General features: G+C 38.7%; 1 protein-coding gene across 2 annotated transcripts in view; it reads right to left on the bottom strand.

The window, feature by feature from the left end:
* The window catches only part of LOC116399328 (paired box protein Pax-7-like), an 87,873-nt gene extending 67,423 nt beyond the window's left edge, over positions 1 to 20,450 (bottom strand). The window contains exons 1-4 of one of the 2 annotated variants that reach the window (XM_031876412.1): positions 20,098 to 20,450; positions 19,082 to 19,317; positions 18,650 to 18,794; positions 18,305 to 18,433 (exon numbers count right to left, since the gene is read on the bottom strand). In XM_031876412.1, the coding sequence (XP_031732272.1) occupies positions 18,305 to 18,433; positions 18,650 to 18,794; positions 19,082 to 19,317; positions 20,098 to 20,182 (595 nt within the window). In that variant the 5' untranslated portion in view covers positions 20,183 to 20,450. The remainder of the gene's footprint in view (positions 1 to 18,304; positions 18,434 to 18,649; positions 18,795 to 19,081; positions 19,318 to 20,097) is intronic. The other variant, XM_031876413.1, reaches the window with a different exon arrangement.
* Positions 20,451 to 20,456: the final 6 nt, after the last annotated feature.

Genomic DNA, 20,456 nt, shown 5'->3' with positions numbered 1-20,456 from the left:
ACTTGGTTGTGGGAACTTGTATGTGAAAGTGACTGAGGTCTTTCATGTGTTTGGAGGAGCAGACTAGATTGTTTGGATGGTGTTTTTTAGAGTTTTTTAGAGTGTAAAGGACCCTTTGTTCATCAAGCTGCTCAATAGACAGATGACATAAATCCTGTGTTGACTGACTTGTGTAAACTGGCTTCTGTTAGAGAATACTGACAATACTGTTCCCCACTTTGACCAAGACATGAGGACAATGACTGACAGAGCTCTGGAGAGCTGCATGAAACTATGAAATTATGGGTAATTTTGAAAATCATATTAGTTCCAGTATAATTACACTCAGGATCTGCTTTCAGTTTAGCTCTATACACTCTGACCAGTCGAACAGACTACATTGGCTCAAGAACTGATGAATGTATTAGTGCAAAACCATTTCTTGCAAAATAGCATGTTGATGCTTCAGTTCTGTCCACAGTTGTGGTGTTTTTGTCTGTTAGAGATGAAAGAAGGAGAAAGTCTCAGTAAAAGTGTAAGTGTACAAGTCTAGTGTGCTGCCTCTGATAACGATCTCTTTCTCCACTATCTGCTCAGCCTTAGGGCAGGATTTAACCCACCTGCCTGCTCTCCTCACTGCCGACACTCTTCTTTTTCACACTATGAGCTGCCACACACCTTCTTTCTACATGACATATTCATATTGCCCAGAATCACAGACTAGAAGCTCGCAAATGAGATACACCAAATTTTTAGATTAAAAACTTTGATGGTGAAAGAAAACTAAAAACTGGTCTACTGGTTGTGGTTGTACAGCATTCTTCAACAGAGGAACTGTTTTCCTGACAAATCGGAGTCGGATGAGTAGAAGATGGCTCAGTTTTATGTACCAGGACACGTTTAGCCTCACTTAGCACAAAGAACAGAAGCAGAAATCCTCTCTCCTGGTGATGGTAAATATACTAAAAACTAAGCCAATAACATGTTCTAGTTTATTCACCAGTGAATTGTATTGCCAAAATCATTTTGGAGGAAAATGTAATGGCTGTAATCATTTTTTTCCTGTCCAGGAAGTTTTACACTCTTGCAGCAGACAAGTGGTAGGGAGGAGATCTGGATGGAAGGGCGTACAAAAAGCAGGACCACAGATGGTTTGTGTACTGCGTGTGGTTAGCTTGAATTAAGTTAACTTTTTTTGGTGGGTGAATGGACACTTTAATCAACATGCTAGCTAATTCTTCCCAACATATTTACCATCCATTTCAAAGACCACATCTAACAGAGCAAATAACCAGAGAACTCCCAGTAGTAGGACTACAATCACAATGTCCACTTCAGGGCTTTTGCCTGTCTTCAGCAGCTGAGGAGCTTTTGCTGGAGGCATGTCAATAGATGTGGACAGAGGAAAGTGGAGAGGTGCCGGCTGTGGCTCTTTTAGCCTTCTTGTCTCGGCCTTGTCTGTGAAGGTTCTTTGGACACCTCTTTCTGGTCAGCTGCCTCAGTGACAAAGTGGGCTCACCTTAAACAACAAAGGCCCGGGAGCCTCCCAGTGCCTTTCAGGACCAATAGATCCACCACCTCAGGGGGCTGCAGGCCATGAAAGACCACGAGCAGCCCCACTGCACTCTGCAAGACCTCAGTAAACACTTCCAGACTGAGTCACTAAAGCTGAGCAGCCGAGCAAAGTGCCGCCTGCATATTTAAGAGTTAAAGAGGTCAAATGGTGCCGAGGCATGACATGGAACGGATAGATGGGGGAGGTTGTTGGAACATGAACCAGATTTTATTTTTGTATTTAGGAATTGCATTTTAACAAAGTAAAGTTTCACTTTCATGACCCACATCAGTAGAATTAAAATAAAGAGTCAATATGAAGCTGAGGATAAAGGTAGTCATCATTCAGTATAATTGCACCTGCTGTGGTCGTACATATCTGCAAACCTTTGTGTTCATGAGTATAAATTCACTCTATGCCTGCTAATACAAATGACCCATTTTAGATCATTTATGTTACCTATTTAAAAGGGTATTTAACTGAAATATTTCACAAAATTCTCAAACGTTTTCTATGCATAAATAGCTCTCAGTTGCTTCTAAAAGTTTTCAGTCAATAAATATGTATTTTGTAACACAGCTTACTGTAATAACAGGTTCCTTTCATTTTTGCTGCAATGGCAAATTTTTGTTTGACTTGGAGATTATTATGCCTGTACCAACAATGCAGGGCCTTGAATTGAAGGTCTGAACATTCAACTAATTGAGGCCAAAGCCAAAGTTTTAAAAATGTATTCAAAGAACACAAAAGAAAGTAAAGTAAAAATCTGCCAGTTGGCACCAGGAGCCGCTCCGTCAACAAAGGCCTCGAATTCAAGCCCAAGTGAGCAAAACTGAGCTGAAGCCGAGACCAGCACTGCCTCTGCACACGCTCCCATTCACACAGTTCAGCATTGTTCCTGCCTTTGTTCCAATACATCTCCAACACAATGGTATTTAGTCACAACAAATGCAGCAAAAGTGTATAGTAAGCAGCAGGAGTGGAGTGTGTGCAACGTAGGCAGTTTTACAATGATGAGTAAAATATTTGCCAAAAGATTTATGAAGTCTGCACACTCTCTGTGCTGAAAAAATGAATGGAAAAATCCCAACTTTTGTTGTTTTACTATCAAAAAATACTTGACTGCAGCCACAAACGTATGATGTCACAGAAAGCTATAGGATCTGTGAGAGGCAAGCTGTGTGCTCTTCGTAAACGCTACATAGAACTGGCACTGAACTCAATCCAGCCCACACAAAGATGCTGGCTTTATCAGGGCATTATGTCTTAGCAAACTGCTATTAATGCAAAGTCTTTATCTTCTTTCCTCCCCAGGCACTGGCATGCATGTGTCTTTATTTAATAGATAAAAAATAGCCATAAACAAAAATTGCCGACTGTCAATATAAACACTGATAAAGATTAGAGCTGGGAGCAAATATAATAATAAGAGGCACTCTTAAGATATATTCGACACAGCAAAGCCCTCAGTGGACAGCTGCAGGCTTAAAGAAAGCAATTGCAGAAAGTTTTAAAGAGCAATAGAATAATCTTACTTTGGAAGAAAGTGGATTAACAATCAGAGCAGTGCAAAGAAAATGAAGTGATTTGTGCGTGTTGACTCCCTTCACAGATTCTGTTTAAAAAGCTTTGAAATGGACTCCAATACATTTGTAAGAGATGGAGGGATCGGCGAGCTTCTCACCTGATGCTCGACACTCCAGGGGGAAAAAGCTATCCTTCCACTGATGTCTTTTCATGCCAATTTGGGCCAACCAAGCCTCGTCGGCCAGTTTACATACAGTATGTGTAATACACTGGGCATTATGTGATCATAAACCAGTCTAAATCACCTATGAAAAAACATAAGAGGGATCTGTAAATTCCTAGTGCTGTTTTAAATAATTCTACATTCAGACATTATTGTAGCTGAAAAATCTCTTTTAGAATTTGCTTTATATTGGTTTTCATTGATTAACAATAAAGAACACAGTTTTAATTGTTTAGCCACAAGCAGCATGCTAGGTTAAATTTGACCAACATTTGACACAACTCTGATATTCTAATCTAATACTTCTGGCGAGGCTTTTTTTGAGCGACTTGCGGTGTGAGGCTCAGCGCTATCGTGTTTTGGTTTTATCCGTTTGTGGTTAAAAGTAATTTTATGTGTCTTTCATGGGTGTATGTTTTATATTGTTTGTGAGCACTAAACCAAAGACAATGGTCTATCATGTGATAGACAATGAATTTTTTTTTAATCTTGAGGACATAGGTAAAAAATATGATTCTAATTATTTAAACTTTACCTCATGATTCTTTTTATATTAAGGACGATTAAAGCATTTAAAAAAAAAATCAATATAGTTAATGTGGTATTAGTTTTGTCCATATCGCCACACCTTGCAATGCAACAATGCGATAACATTTGAATATGGTTGTCAATAAAGGAGAAAGTTTTAAAGGATAAGCCTAGTGTTATTCTATATGTTCTTGTCAACAAACCCCATGTGCAGACCCAAACCAACAATGTATTAATCAAGTTAAGTTTCTACTAAAGATCTACATCTTTAAAACACCTCACAAATATATATTCATATTCATTTCTAAAGATAATCAATTCATCAATTCCTTGATCATGGTTTTTTAGCTTAGCCCCCACCAATAGTTGATCTGAGGATTTTCCGCAAGGATTTAGAGTGCATCATAGCACAGAGACACAGGGCTGAACAGGCCTCCACCAACAACACAGGCTAACTTCCAAGATGCAGAAGCAGATTTGGATATCAGCATTGAACCACCAACCAAAGATGAAATTATAATGGCGATTAAATCCTTAAGAAACAGGAAAACCCCTGGTCCAGATAACCTCAATGCAGAGCTCTTCAAGGCAGACCCGAATCTGGCAGCTACAATTCTTCAACCACTTTTTACGTCTATGTGGGAGAATAAGAAAATAGCTGATGACTGGTCAGAGGGGATCATCATCAAAGTACCAAAGAAAGGTTCTCTAAGAAATTGTAACAACTGGCGTGAAATTACACTTCTGTCAATACCAAGTATGATCATGGCAAAGATTATTAATCGAATAACAGATGCTGTAGACCAACATCTCCAAAAAGAACAGGCAGGTTTCAGAAAGGGTAGCGGTTGCAATGATCACATATTCACGTTACATCATAGAGCAGTGCACAGAGTGGCAGAGGGAACTGTATATATACTTTGTTAACTTTGAAAAAGCATTTGACTCCATTTATCGTCAAAGCCTTTGGCATATATTGCGGCAGTATGGGATCCCTGAAGATATGGTTCTTGTGATCCAAAGTTTTTGTACCAACTTCGCAGGGTTGGAAACAGTCTCCACAAATTCCAAGTGAAGACAGGTGTGAGACAAGCATGTGTGATGTCAGCTTTTCTCTTCAATATTACTGTTGACTGGGTAATGAGACAAACAACTGAAGACCAAAATAGAGGCATTCGATGGACACTCTTTTCATCACTTGAAGATCTATGCTCTATAGATCTTTCACATACTCATCGGCACATGCAGGAGAAAACATCCCCCCTCAGTGATTTTGGCTGGACCTGGAGCCCGCTGCGGCTCGGAGGCGGCGGCGGCTGGAACTGGAGGTCGCTGCATCGCGGAGGCGGCAGCGGCAGGAATTGGAACCCGCTGCAGCTCCGAGGCGGCAGCTCGATACGGAGTCGGGCAAACCGCTGACCGGACACGAGGAGCTGGAATCGGCCGGACCGCCGACCGGACACGGGGAGCTGGAGTCATCTGTGGCCCCGCGGAGACAGCGGCCGGAACTGGAAACCGCTGGGGCTCGGAGACGGCAGAGGCAGGAACTGGAGCCCGCTGCGGCTCTTTCATGCACACCAAAGTTAGTCATGGAGTTCCACAAGGTTCTGTGCTATTCACCTTCCTTTAGGCAATGTTGTTATGAAACAATTCATAAACTGTTAATGTAATGCAGATGATGCCCAATGATATCTATCTATCAAGACAGATGAAACAACCAGCTCGCTAAACTTCAAGCATGTCTTAAGGACAAAAAAATCTGGATGACCTGAAACTTCCTGATGTGAAACTCAGACAAAACTGAAGGTATTCTACTAGGCCCAGAACACCTCTAAAACACATTTTCACATATATAGTTTTTCTAGATGACATTGCCCTGACCTCCAGCACCAAAGCAAAGACTCTCGGAGTTATCTTTGATCAGGATATGTCCTTTAACTCCCAGATCAAACAAACTTCAAGGACTGCCCATTTTCACCTACGTAACATTTCAAAAATCAGGCACATCCTGCCTCAAAAGGATGCAGAAAAACTAGTCTATGCATGTGTTACTTCTATGCTGGATTATTGCAATTCCTTATTATCAGGCTGCTCCAAAAATATCTTTAGACTCTCCAGTTGATCCAGAATGCTGCAGCACGTGTTCTGACAAGAACTAAGAAAAGAGATCATATTACTCCTGTATTAGCTTCTCTTAGCTTCTGTAAAATCTAGAATAGTGCTTCATCTTCAGGTACGGCTTCATTTTCTTTAGTATCTTTCACACCTTTCAAAGGCTCCAAAGACTCAAAATGTTCATCTGTTTTCTCATTAATTAATAATTTCCCTCCTCATCATTCTTTTTCCATCAAATGAATTCAAACCATTTCAACTTTAGGGAACATTATGCTACACTCAGTTCGGAAAAGAGTAACAAATAGAGGCCTTCAGTAAAAGTATGTTGTCTTGAGTTCTCTTTTCTGTTTGCTAATTTCTCTAACAGTAGGAAGACACCTGCTGCATGCAGTGGCTATATGAGGCACAAGGTTTTACTTCCACTCAAACAGTAGAAAAAAATGTGTAGTGAGTGGACCACAGCAAACCCTCCCACTGCAGATGTACATTCATTCAAAGCAAGAGCATTAGAAATGCCGATCAGCTTGGCAGCGCAGAGGAGAAGCTTTCCTTTCAGCGTTTTGCTGTTGTCTAGCTCAATCGTGTCACTTTGAGGGAGTCTATTCAAGGGTATTCATGCATCTGCCTTCAGGCCACAATGGCCGCCACTTTATAAACTGTCAGACTGCTTGCCACAAGCCTTTGGTTCATATTGTTTCCCTTTCTTTAATAAACTTGGAAGAGTTCATCAACTCCTTCAATGGCAAATGCAGGCACAAAATACTGCCGGGCCTCTTACTCCATTTTAGGGTTTTTTTCTCCTTTTTTTCTTGTTAGCAACTGTTTGTGTATCAGTAGACCACGCATGAATGCAGACATACTGGTTGTTTTGTGCCCACATGCTCAATGTCTCTGGCATCCTGAATAGGGCTAAAATGCTAAACAATGCTGACTTTAAGGCCAGCATTTGCAAAAAGGGTAAAATATTTTCTTCATAGAAAGTCAAAGTATTTTCAGTTTTCAAATGTGAGCTTGTTATTGATTCATAATAAAATCAGGCTGTATGATCACATCACCATCTCTAAGGACATGCCTTTCTCCCAGAAATGATAACCAGTATACTTGGTAAACATATCAAAATAACCAAGATACCCCCAAACATTTTGAAGTTAACCCCATTAATCAGTTTTGATAAATTAAATGAATTTGGAGGTGTTTTGATAACTATGTATTGATTGAAAATCAACACATTATTTGTCCAAAGATCATGTTGTTTCGAAACAGTACTTTAGAAAAGATCGTTTTATTTTAAAATGTATTGCACTGTTATGTTTCAAACATACCGTTTTGTACATGATTTTGAAGTATATTGTCACACACAGCCCCATTTAAGTGATAACATCTTAACATATATTTAACATATTTAACTGCACCAAAGATATTGGAACAACATGCAGTGTGTATCAAGGATCTCTGAAATAAGTTTCATTGTCTGAGAGGGAAGAAATGTCTGATTTGTAAACTGTACACTGAGTAACTTGGGAAGTGTGGTGTTGGTGGACGCTGTTGTACCACAATGCAGTGCACAACAGAAATGGAGGCCTAAATACTGTGGACTATTAAGTCTGAGATTACATCTCTGAATAACGCCAGGGACGCCAATAGCCCCTTCCCTAGATCCTACCCTCTACTTCCAGCATCCTTGAAAATATTTGGAGTCGAATCAGGATATAGGCTTAACCTCTCTAAAGGTATATTATTCACAATCAATCTTAAGAATTATCTCCTTACCATTTGCAATTTTAGATCAATTGAAATACCTTGGAATAGATATTATTCCTTTGTTGTCTCAACAAAATTTCTCAAAATGATATGACCAAACAATGGAATCTCCATTCTCCATTATAAAATCATATATTGAGATATCATGACACAAGATCTAAGTTGATAATAACAAGCACATACTAACTGAAAATCTGATGTGAAATATTTTGAGGGAATATCATTTGAAGATTGCGGGGGGTTTTCTACATCACACTTTACATTACCACTCAGTCCAATGCGATTAACAAATGGGTATATACATGGACATTTTTCTTTCTCTATAAGTTCCCTTAAATGTGTTATGTTCATTTCCCACTGAAGTTCTAATTTGTTTTTCTATAATCTAGTATTTAATTCACACAGGAGTGCAGGCGTTGATGTGGTTATACCATATAGACTATTTAATTATTGAACTACCAGAAAGCATGCTATATTGTGACATATATATTTAACTAGAAATTAAATTACTTATATTGTGATTTTGGCATATCGCCTATATTCCTGTCGTCATGAATAAGTACTTTCTCAGAAATTTAAATCTGCATTATTTTACTTTTTTTGGAACAAAATAAAACAGACATTTTTCTGACAAAGACTCTAGACCAGGGGTCTTCAACGTTTTTCAGGCCAAGGACCCCCAAACTGATAGAGAGAGGGAGCAGGGACCCCCGACTATATATATTGTATAAAATTGTGTTTTATATTAAACTGGGCCTCGTGCCATGTATAAACATACATCTTTATTGTGCATTCAATACCAAGCTATTCAAATAATACACAGGTTAATTTATTCATGTCTTTATTTTAAACATGTGCAAGGTACAGTGAGTAGGGAGGCCGTGCCACTGCCATTTATAAACATACCTTGTCAGCTGATACCAATGTCAATATCAAGATTGTCTGTCGCATGATAATCATGCATACAAGCTATTCAAATTGATGTTTTCATTTTAAATATAAATGTGGAAACAAAAATGGGTGATGGCCTATTAGTGCCACTGCCATGCATAAACATACCTGTTATCTTTCATACAATACTGAACTATTAAAATAATGGACAGATTCATGTTTTGTTTTTTAATTGTCTAATCAACCAATAATTTCACGGACCCCCTGCAGTAGCTCTGCTCTATGGGATTGCCTCACCTTTGTCTTTATAGTTGGTCTTGTACCATTTGTTCCATATCATTTTGGTTCCACGTACACAAGGGTGATTGGTCTACTAGCAATGATTTTGCTCAATGCTCAGTGCTAACCTGGTTAACAGACTCTCTGACTCGACATTCAACAGATTTCTCCTACATTCCATTAACTACAATACAAATGTAATATACCTGACCGATTTTGTCAGATATATGCAAGAGTTTAGTAAAAAAAAAAATCAAATATTTATGGCTGGCGCAAAAAGACTGTACAGTCTGGAAGAGGAAATCATGGAAGATCGGTGGAGAAAAGCCCAAGAACACTTCCATTCCTCTTCTGTATGCACCAGACATGGAACCCATGCAGTTCCACATATTATACAGACTATTACACTTTCCTACAGTAAATCCATCCTGTCATTGATATGGACAGCATATCATTCATGAGCACACATGTTTTGGAACTGCCCAAGGATTGTTAATTATTGGACTAAAATATTCTCTTGTATATCTAATATATCTCTTTCCGAGATTTAACAGAAGCGACTCGAACCAGACCCAGTTCCAGCAGTGTTTGGAGTGAAAGCAGTCAAATAACCAGCAGAGCTGTCAAATAACCAATATTCTGTATGATCATACATTTTGTGACATTGTCACCATGAAGATTGATTTTATTAAATTGGAAACAGAAAAATCCATCAGCCCACTCTGCTGAAAGATGTGATGAAACATTTTTCACTGAGAGGAAAGGTGAATATGTTGTATTTTATATGGCAACCATTTATAGTCTATTTCAATTAGATATATCCGTGACTGGTAATTGAAAACATGGCGTTATCTATAATGATATCTGTCCCATCCTTTCTTTTTTCTTTCATGTTCTTTTTTTGGTTTCTCTCCCTTACACTTGTGTGTGCATAACATTATGTTCACAAGTTATGTAATTGTAGTTTTAAATCAATAAACACAGGTAAAAATGCAGATGATAAAAATACATTTTCAGAAAAAAAGAGTTTATAAGAAAGTCTTTCAATAAAAATGTAAATTATCAGAAGAGAAAGCTACTGATTGTGCACATCTAAGTTGTCAGGCAGGTTTTTCCAGAGTTGAGGTGTTCTGACAGCAAAAGCTTGGCCCCCTTTAGTCGAACACCTCGACATTGAAACTGCTAACAGGTTCCAGTCGGACGACCTCAGACTGCGTGCAGGTTGATAAGGGCAAAGTAATTCAGAGATATAGTCTTAAATTAAAAGAAATGATTAAAATCTCAGAATCTCAATTCTGAAATAAACAGGTAGCTGGTGTAAAGACATTAACAGAGTGTTATGATCTCTTTCCCTGTTAGTAGTCTGGCGTGCTGCATTCTGTACAATTTGAAGTCTATGAAATGTTATCTAATTCATGTAAGTTAGTATTAAGATAGTATTATGTGCTGTGCAAGACAATAAACAATCATAATTTCGTCTACGGTAAACTACATGCCAAAACAGCACTGTCAGCTGTATCACACAGTGTATACGTCATTGTATTGTTATATAATTAAGGATATGGGTGTGAGTCATTTAAGGTATGTCGTTTCTACACTATACATAGGTGAAAGACATGACTGAGGTCCAATAAAAATACATTATTCAATATAAGCATCTGAATGTAAAAACAGCCTCTAAATAAAGCAGCTGTCTGTAGGGTTCTCACTGCATTATATACTGAAATCAAAAAAATCTATTTAACTCTTTTTCAAACCCTGTGTTTTTGGTTAAAAACCTTGGCTTCTAACTTTTAAGGATTTAATATCAAAATAATACTGATACTGTCACATGAGAATGATTATATTTGGTTGAGTACCTGAGTTTGTGTTTTCCTGCTCCTAAATTCTCCGTTACACTTCAGTGTGCTTATTATTATTATTATTATTAATTTTAATATTATTGTTGTTATTATTACTAAACTGATATATCGATGGTGACAAATGAAAAGAATAACCCTATGAAAGTGGTCTCTCCCTGGATTACAAACGGCTTACTGAGTGGTTTGATGAGTTTAAACATGATGTGAATTATCTGCTACGGCCTTCACAGCAAACATCGACCCAACTGAACAGCTATTTTAGATTTTGCAGTGACATGTTAGACCGTGCTCTCTACCACCACCACCACCATCATCATCAAAACAACAAATTAGGAAATATGTTTTGCTCCACACCCTTGAAGAATCTACGACAAGCAGCACTGAAGCTGTTCTGGAGGCTCATGGTGCAGCAACACCTCACACACTATATGTTTCAATCAAAGGTATTTGTTCCAAATATTCCTCTTCAATTCAGTACCGTCGAGGTCTAATTAAACACGCATTCTCATGATTGCAGACAATTACACAAAATACAACACAATAGATCATTTCTTTTGTCATGAAATGTGACGAGAGCAAAAAAGCAGAACATTCTGTAAGATCAGCTCACACAGATCTGGCTACTGTACACAGTAGTACACTGTACACCGATCTATTTCCACAAGGATGCTGTGTGAACAATGCTTAGTTCCCATCAGAGCTTGTGTTAAATATGTGGTCAAATCATTTTAATGCAGTGACGGAGAAATGGCCATTAATCCACTTTCATACCTTTCAGTAGCGTGAACATTTACTCTACCCCCCAAAATTGCCGGGCCTTTATGCCCCAGTAATCTCTGTATATTTAAGGTCATTTTCGAACCAATTACACTGGATGGTTGCATTCTGTGAATGTGATTTCCTCCATAGATTGATGGAGAAATCTATGAATAAGCCATCTAATAGATCCAAGCACACAGCCCTCTGTATGGAAATTTCAAACAGGATTTTAGAGATGCATTTAGCCACTCGCTTATATAATTCCATCAACCATTTCCCCAATATAGGCTCTTTACATTCCCTTACAATATGAATACTAGTTATACACATTTTCCCTCTGTCTCTACGGACATATTTGGCCAATTTCTTTTTTTGATAACAAATGGAAAGCTAATGACAGGATAAAAAAAAAATACAAAATCCAGTTTGTAAGTACATTATTTCTTTCCATACTTAATGTTAAATATGTTTATTAAGTCCATGACTATAGGACATTGAGGTCATGTCCTCTGTTTTTTCACTGGATATATGGGGGTATACTTATTTAAATATTTGTATTCATCAATTTCATCTTTTCTATTTTTGAAAGATCAAAGGCCACATTGTGTTGACCTATTTAAAAGACAGAATGTCCATGCGCATCAACATTTAATCTACTGTAGATGTTAACAATATGCAGACATTATCCTGTATTTTATTTAAACGGTCTATACTTTTGTTTCTTGTGCTAAATGAAAGAATAATGCAGTATTTGTATCAGTGAGCTGTGTCTTTAAAGCCAGCGGTTTGATCCGCAGGCTGAGAGGAGGAGCATCTCTGAGTGTTGTTTCTGTAGCGCTCTCACTGCCCATGTTTAGCTGGACAGCTAAATGAGCTGGATTAAAGCAGATGTCTCCATGACAAATCCTGACATACTGGCAGATAACAAACAAATCAAGCACAACATATCATGTTAACCCTTGATTCTTTTTTTCTTAAAGCTTTCCTTGCATTTTTACAGATAAGAAATGAGTAAAAGCTCCTAAAAAGCTCCATTCCATCAAATTGAAATATTCATAAATGATAAACATTTCCTCAAATTGGAAACTTTGGGATCTCCAGTAACCCACTAAATGGCTTTGTTTAGAACGTATCAATATATGATGTCTATGTAACTTGACTGTAGTAACTTCAATGCGTGATACACATTGAACATCAAACTGGAGCTGCACAGCTGCACTACATGAGCTCTCTGCGGGTTCGACACAACAATCATCCAGGGCTCAGTTAAAGACCAGCCAAAGTGTTGGCATTTTATTAATTTGTTGTTGCCATATTGTTTGTGGTCTGTTTTCTCATTTCTCTGTTTGCCATTGTCTTGTTTGTATCCTTTGCAAATGGACTGTTAATGGGATGCCCGAGGCCTCTGACTGCCCTCAACCCTGTTTTGCCTGTTTGCTCTTTGTGCACCGCTCCTCTATTGTTGGCTGATCAGCTTCCCATTGGGTCGCCAGACAAGATTCTTGGCATTTGTCGGCGAAATGAAAGGAGGATTAAGGGATGGCTACTGAACACTCCATGGCAAAGAAGTGGGCTGCTATTCTCCTATTCAAAGCCCCCTCCCAGTTCAGCAGCTCCCCTTTATATAGATATTGGTTTTCTCAAAGACATCACTGAGATGTCCAAAGTGCTACTAGAAATAAAGGAAAATCAACAAGTAGGTCAGCCCCGACAAAAATGCTAATGTGTGCTGAAAAAGATAGACTACAATTAGCTGCATTCTAGGCTCTAATTACATGTGAATCTTATTTGATTAGATTAATTTATCAATAACTAAACTGATTGACCTCTAAACCCAATAATGTAATATGTCAAATGAATTAGTTTGTCTGTTTCATTAGCAGGAATAAATGGAGAAAAGCGACCAGTAATCATGTCTGAGCAACATGCTTGGTGTTTTTATTTCAGAAATGATAGTTGATTATGAAAACCAGCCTTTTCATTTTTGATGTTTTAAAGACTGTATGGATGTTTCTGTATTTGTTAGATTGATGCTGTTTTCCTCTACATTTCATACATTATTAGTATAACAATTATTAATAATACTAATTATTAATAATAATATTAATATTAATCATATTGTTGTTGTTATTTCAGATGGGAAATTTCTGGAAATCCCATGCGCTGTAGAGCGTCAATTCAGTATCATCATTAATCAACTTTCACATGCAATATACAAAAAACTCAAGAGATGAAAAACATGTGATATTGGAAATTAAATTTTGGCTTTCACATGTGATGTCTTACATTTCATGTGAAATATGAAAAAAATGTCTAATTTTCATATGTGAAATGTGATAAATATGTGGAATGTGTTGCTCATGTGAAACTTACACGTGTATTTTGGAATGGATTATTTTACACATTAAAAAAGCTAAAATGGACTTTAACTTAAACCTGTTATATTATATAACCCACTTTACACTAGATTCATTGACTGAATAATTCACAACCTTATTTATTTTGTCATTATTTATTTGTTAATGTTTTTCTGCTGAAGTAATGCTAAAATTCTGTATGTTACACATATTACCAAATTATTATTATTAACATTCTACCTCACATGTTGGAGGGTTGCTACTCCTTCGTGCTGGTTTCTCATATTTCTCATTCTGTGTGTATGTATTCTATTACTTTGCTTCATCATGTTCCTCTGTGCTGAAACAGTGGCCCAGATCCCCATGGGGATCAGAGTGGGATCATCTAGTGCCGTCCCTGCCAGCCTCCAGATCCAACCATTACCCCTTCATTGTATATAAGGAGAGGAAGATCTTAATACAGGGAACTTTGACCTAAAGTGATGAAATATTCAAAACAATTATCAGTTGTACCTGGGAGCATTCATGCTGCAAGGTCCAGACTGACATTTTAAGCATACAAACATTTGAAATCTTTCCTTGTTTAAAGTGCCGTCCGAGTGAACAAAACAATTTCACTCCAATATTATTAGGGGGGGGGGGGGCAGAGGCCGAGACAGGTTCAGTTTTAAGCAGTAAATGGGCTTTAATTAAGCCTGAAAGCAGCGCTGGCACCAGCTAGTATGAAGAACTCTCATCATGGCAGTGTCACCCCCAATGTTTCTGATAAGCAAAAGCGGCAGAGGATCAAAGCCTCTAAGCGGCTCACTTTGCTCTGTCTCAGGTCTGCCTCAGGTCAGCTCGCCAGGCTGCTGCATGAACACTAGAGCCCCAGTAGAGCCCCAGAGCGCAGTGTTCATGATGCTCACTACGCATACTCCAATGCAACATAATTCTGTACATGAACCACCTGCTATGGAATCCATGCTATATGTCACTGCTGTTATATTTACACAATATTCCTCGCGGTGTCAAATTTCACAGTCATTCCACAAAAGCCCCCCCCAAAGGGAAACAATCCTATTCACTATAACCAAAACCTGTGAATCTACAGTCATGTTCCACCAAAACAACCAAACCCTGCTGATTTCCGCCACTTATCCGTCTGATGACTTATTAGTGGGAAATGCTTCCAGAGTTGAATGAGTGGGTGAGAAGTGGTGGGACTGGCTACAAATGATTATTTTGTCCTCCTGAACAATTATGAGTTGTAAGAACATGATGAAGATAACAATATGATGATACACTCCATGAGTGGACATCAACTTGTCTATTGTTATGGATTTCTACGGTATCTGTCCCTTTAATATTTATGGGTGTGAGAAATGTTGCAAATGAATGATCAGATTTATGGCAATACTGGATTTTTGCATCAATGTGATAAAGTACCTTTACTTGTTGTCAGGTATGTTTTTACTGGATTTACTGATTTTTTTCAATTTGTTTTACTCTAGTCTAACACAATACTTTATTATACAATAAAACAACATAATATCCAAAACATCCAATCCACTTCATACTGTTTCCAAATTAATTTGTTAATGCTCTGGTATGGATAATATGAACTATTTGTCTTGATTTATGAAATAAATATTTATCTTAAGGCTGCAGTTAAAATGTACATTAAATACAGATTCATTCTGTGCATTTTAATGATTTCTTTCGTCATAATAAAGCTATTCAGTTAAAAGAGAGAAAAGCAGCAGATGCTCACATTGGGATGGAATCAGAAATCATTTGGGATTTTTACTTGATACTCAATAATCATAGGAGATGAGTGCATTTCTTTCAACACAATGATTATCATGATGACAATGACATTCATCATCGTTTTAGATACCATTCCTCTATGTTGCAGATTGGCTTCCAGCCCCCTTGTCTTTTTTTTCAATATGTCTCTTAAAAATGTGAATTTTTGGTGCGAGGCAGCGGGGGAGAAAGGGGAGGTTAATCCCAGTTTAATACACTGATGCACAGCCCGGGACCGCGGCTGTGATGATTGTGTTATCTCCAGCCAACATTTGGGTCTCCCTCAATTTCAACCCGGCAGAATAGCTGGGAGAAAGTGCAGTTGGAGTGGAGGCCCGGGGAAAAGTGTATTAATAGCTGCAATAGAACTTCCCACAGCCTGTGCTCTCTGTAAAGCTGCCTCTCGTCACTTCCACTGGATTTGTTTGAACTGCTCACTCCATCCTCACTGTCAACCTTTTTTTCTGTCAACCAGGCTTATTCTGGACTCCAAAATTGCCACTGTTATTATTTTTTTCATACAGGTTATGCATATCTTTGGCAAACAGTACATTGACTAAATGCTGCCTTCAACTGCAGATGTGCAGAGTGTGCATCCGTCACTGTTAACGGGAGGCTCATCCCAGATGTGTATTGTTTGTCTGTAGCCACAAAGGTTACCTATCCATTACACCTGCCTTATGAAGGAAATGTATTTCCTACTAGCTTAACAAACAGCTTGTAACATGTTTACAATGTATTCTGGAAATTATCATACATATTTACATTGCAGCAATCTACTGAATATAATGACTATTTTGCAGCTTTTCATACAGTTTCCAAACATTAACATCTATCACAACTGAATATAATATAAATGATAACATATTTTGTCATACATCATCTTGTCGCCGAGATATGATGATATAGTCATGATCTTATGTGTAAAATATGCATGTATGTGGAGTCATGTCCTATTATGCAAATGTCATGTGAGAAAATGCTAATTGAAGAGTAGAAACGCATGCTATTCACTAATTATACATTGTTTCAATACAAAGATTGAATTGAATAAATCTCATAATGCATTGTTTCTTATGTGTGTTTGTAAAACAATCTTTGACTGGTTTGAACACTTCTACAGTTGCATTTAGTTGACTTCCTGCTGTATATCACATGGAAGAACAGTATAGCTTCTCTGACGAAAAAAAGGAAAACTGTATATACAAGGCCTCCTCATCCATGTTTCACACCTTCTTCATTCAGCCTAATACCTGCTGCTAAAATACACCCTGGCTCTCCCTGAGATTCTGCCAACATGCCACCGAAAACAATCCCATAAAAGCAAAAGAAATGAATATTTAAAAATACAATCTAAACAACACGAGTGGAAACCTTAAAATCTCATGAATTTGCGCTGCGGGCACCACACCACGAAGTGAGCTGCTGAAAGATGAAAGTGAAAAGAAATAAAAGGCTCAATTTAATCTGCTTTAAAGCCCTTCAACAGAATGCATGTGCCTGGAACTGTGAGAGTGAGGGCTGATAGGGGATAAATATATTTCTTACCATGCCTTCGAGCTATTACACCCCTCTCCAACATAGACGCCATTCACCAGACACCCGTTTCATTACCAGCTGTAATAGGCTAAATCTTCAAATTATTAAATGCCAGGCCCGGATGACAGAAAGACACATGCTGATCTTTTGAAGAACATGAAAAGGAGGACCGTTGACGGCGTTTGAAAAAAAAAATGTCACCTGTCAAACCAGTGGTCAGGAAACACTGGGAGGTACAGGCCTGAAGTGTAATTACCAGGCAGCTGATCCAATCAAACAGCATAAGATAAACAACAGTAAGGAGGTCATTATGCTGCTGCTGTTCTTTAAGGGAGGCCACAGCAGCTATGAACTCACCCAGCACACATTGTCTTACAAACACAAATATAAAGTTATGTCTACTGTGTAAAACTTAATAAATAAAACAAGTATCTCATAATATATTAAGCTGCTAAATGCTTAATATGTCTCAATTTTAAAATTGAGACATATTAGAGAAATGAACCTTAAATTACATCCAAATCATTATTGCTTCAAAGAATCGCTTCAACGATCAAATTTGATCGTTTTGCTAAAATGATTTGTTCTGAGCACCTTTCTTTAAAATATTACTTGCAAAAACCTTTAAGATGAGTGAGTTTTAAGTTAAATCCATTTTATGAATTTAATACGTTTATATTGTCGGTTTATCGCATTATTTATTCTGCTTTAATTTCAATACACTTTTGGTTCGGTGCCGCTGCCGCAAATCGAACATTGTTTTCGGGTGAACTTGACGCACACACACTCGCGGGCCGCTGTGAGGTCGCAGGCCCCTGGCTCCTGTTAGTGAGGGGTGTCCCTGTCACGCCGCCTGTAATTGATATTGACTGGCACATCGGTCATCTGTCAGCATTGCTTTCAAGGGAGCGTTTAAGCAGCGCCACGGGAGCCCGATCCACTGCCCCGCTCCTCATAAATAATGAGCTGCTCCTGGGTCTGCTGGGAGAGCAGTTTAAAGGAGGAAAACCCGACGCGACAAAGCGCTCATTTAGGCCCAATTTGTTGACAACTGGTCGCGTAGACAGTAGTCCAACCTGCAGCTGTCCACGCACTCTTTCGCTGCCAACACGGCCTGGCTGTGTGCTCTCCTCTGGCCTACCTTTGTCGCCGAGGATGCCGTCGATGCTGTGTTTGGTTTTCTTCTCTCCGTCTTCATCCTTTTTATCACACTCGTCCTCATCGTCTTTTTTTCCAAATCGAGCTCGAAGTACACGGCTGATCGAACTCACTGCAAACAGAGGCAACTTCAGTCGGCGAAAAGCACAATATTATTATTATTATTGTTTTTATTATATTATTATTATTATTGTTGTTTTTATTATTATATTATTATTGTTGCTATTATTATTATGACCATCCTTGGCCTTCATTTTCAACACAGTTTTACTATTAAGTTAAATCAGAAAATAGCGGAGAATGAAAGGTTTAATTAAATGCGGCTTACCAGAGGAGGCCTCACCTGAAGGGACTGTGCTTCTGTCACACACCCCGTCCTTCAGCAGCTTATCCCGGATCTCCCAGCTGAACATGCCGGGGTTGTCCCGCTTGTACTCCTCTATCCGTTTCTCCACGTCCGGTGTGGCTACCTGCTGCAGGTGGACCAGCGTGACCGAGGGACAAACAACACACTATGTAATGAGTAGGAGTCGGCTACAGGCGGCTGAAATGTGTCCGTCCGTAAACATGTAGAAAATATGAAATGCCGTTAATAGGCTGCTCAAACAGAATTATCGCTAAATATAAAATAAATAAATATAGGCTAGACTAATCTCATTTCTCATACAATATAACATGCATAATATAAGACAAATAATTATAATTATAATAATAATAAAAATGAAGATTATTATTATTATTATTATCTGGTTCTTCTTACCCTGGGCTTGCTGCCTCCTATCGCTCCGGGCCGGATGGACCCGGTCTCCTGGTACCGGCAGAGGATTTTGGAGACACAGCCGTGAGAGACCCGCAGCTGTCGGGAGATGACGCATGGCCGGATCCCATGGTGGGCCATCTCCACTATCTTGTGTCGGATGTGGTTGGGCAGCGGCCGGCCGTTAATGAAGACCCCTCCAAGCTGGTTGACCCGTCCCTGTCCCAGAGGAGTGGACACTGTGGGCGACACATGGTCAAACTCAGCATGGAGCTTTAACATTTTATCATGAGGCACTTAAAGGAAAATAGTCCCGTTAAAATGTTGTGTGGCCTGATTGGAATGAAATGTAGGCCTAAACATATTAATGTAGGCCTAAACTTATTCTATCAGTTATTCAACTTACGTCCGAATAGTAGAAACAAATGAACATTTTCGTTAACAGATTGCATTAATGGATGGCACTTCACAGTTCCATCTCTCAAGAGGAGGTGAAGAGCCCCTTCTATCCGTCTGCATTATTCACCATCACATTTTTGTAATATTGATGTAATCCGCAGTTTCTCCTTCTCGTTTTCTATTTCATTGATTTGATTTCTAGGCGCAGGGCACTTAAAGAAATCCCACATTTTAGTTGTATTTAGGTTTTAGACAATTGTATAAATGTGTTGACGAAATGGTCACTGGACTGGATTAATAAATGAAGTGCATTCTACGACATTTTATAATTAGCCAGTAAGCGAATAGTATAACTTATTATTATAATTTTAGTAAGACAACAAAGACATATTTAATGTGTGGAAAAATGTTTTTAATACGAGTCGTTCATGGCAAAAAATTAAAAGTTAAGGTAGACTACTGTAGTCTACTGCCAAGTTAAAGTCTTTCATGTTTAGCCTATATTTTAATTTTCAATTTCAAGTCATGAGTCTCCTCGTAACATCTCCTCTACCAGTCTAAAAGGCCGACCAGGCTGCTGTGAAGCCGGGTCCCCCAGCTGCTTCTCCGCAGAGGCCTACCTTCCAGCGGGAATCCAGTGCGGGGATAGTTCTGTCCGGGATTCGGGCGCATCATCCGCGGTACCGTTCCTGGCAAAGACGACATTGTACCATTCAAAAAAACAAGTTACAAAAGGAAAATAAAACAAAAAAGACGGACACGTTTTAGATGTCCAGTTCAAGTGTAGACTTGTTGGTCACACGTGTTTTGAAGGTGGGAATGTGTGACGGATCTAGTGTGTGGCGGAGGAGAATAAAGAGATTTAATAAGCAGTATGAAATCCCCGAAGCAGTCAAGCTAGCAGGACTCGTGGAGCAGGTTGAGATAATTCGGCGGCAAAGTGCAGCGCTGTGTGTGGAGCGGCAGGGAGCCCTACACC

This window comes from Anarrhichthys ocellatus, unplaced genomic scaffold (genome assembly GCF_004355925.1).
Source record: "Anarrhichthys ocellatus isolate YVR2014 unplaced genomic scaffold, GSC_Weel_1.0 scaffold108, whole genome shotgun sequence".
Taxonomy (NCBI): Eukaryota; Metazoa; Chordata; class Actinopteri; order Perciformes; family Anarhichadidae; genus Anarrhichthys; species Anarrhichthys ocellatus.
Note: the sequence above shows the minus strand (reverse complement) of the source record. Positions and strands in the feature narration are given on the sequence as shown.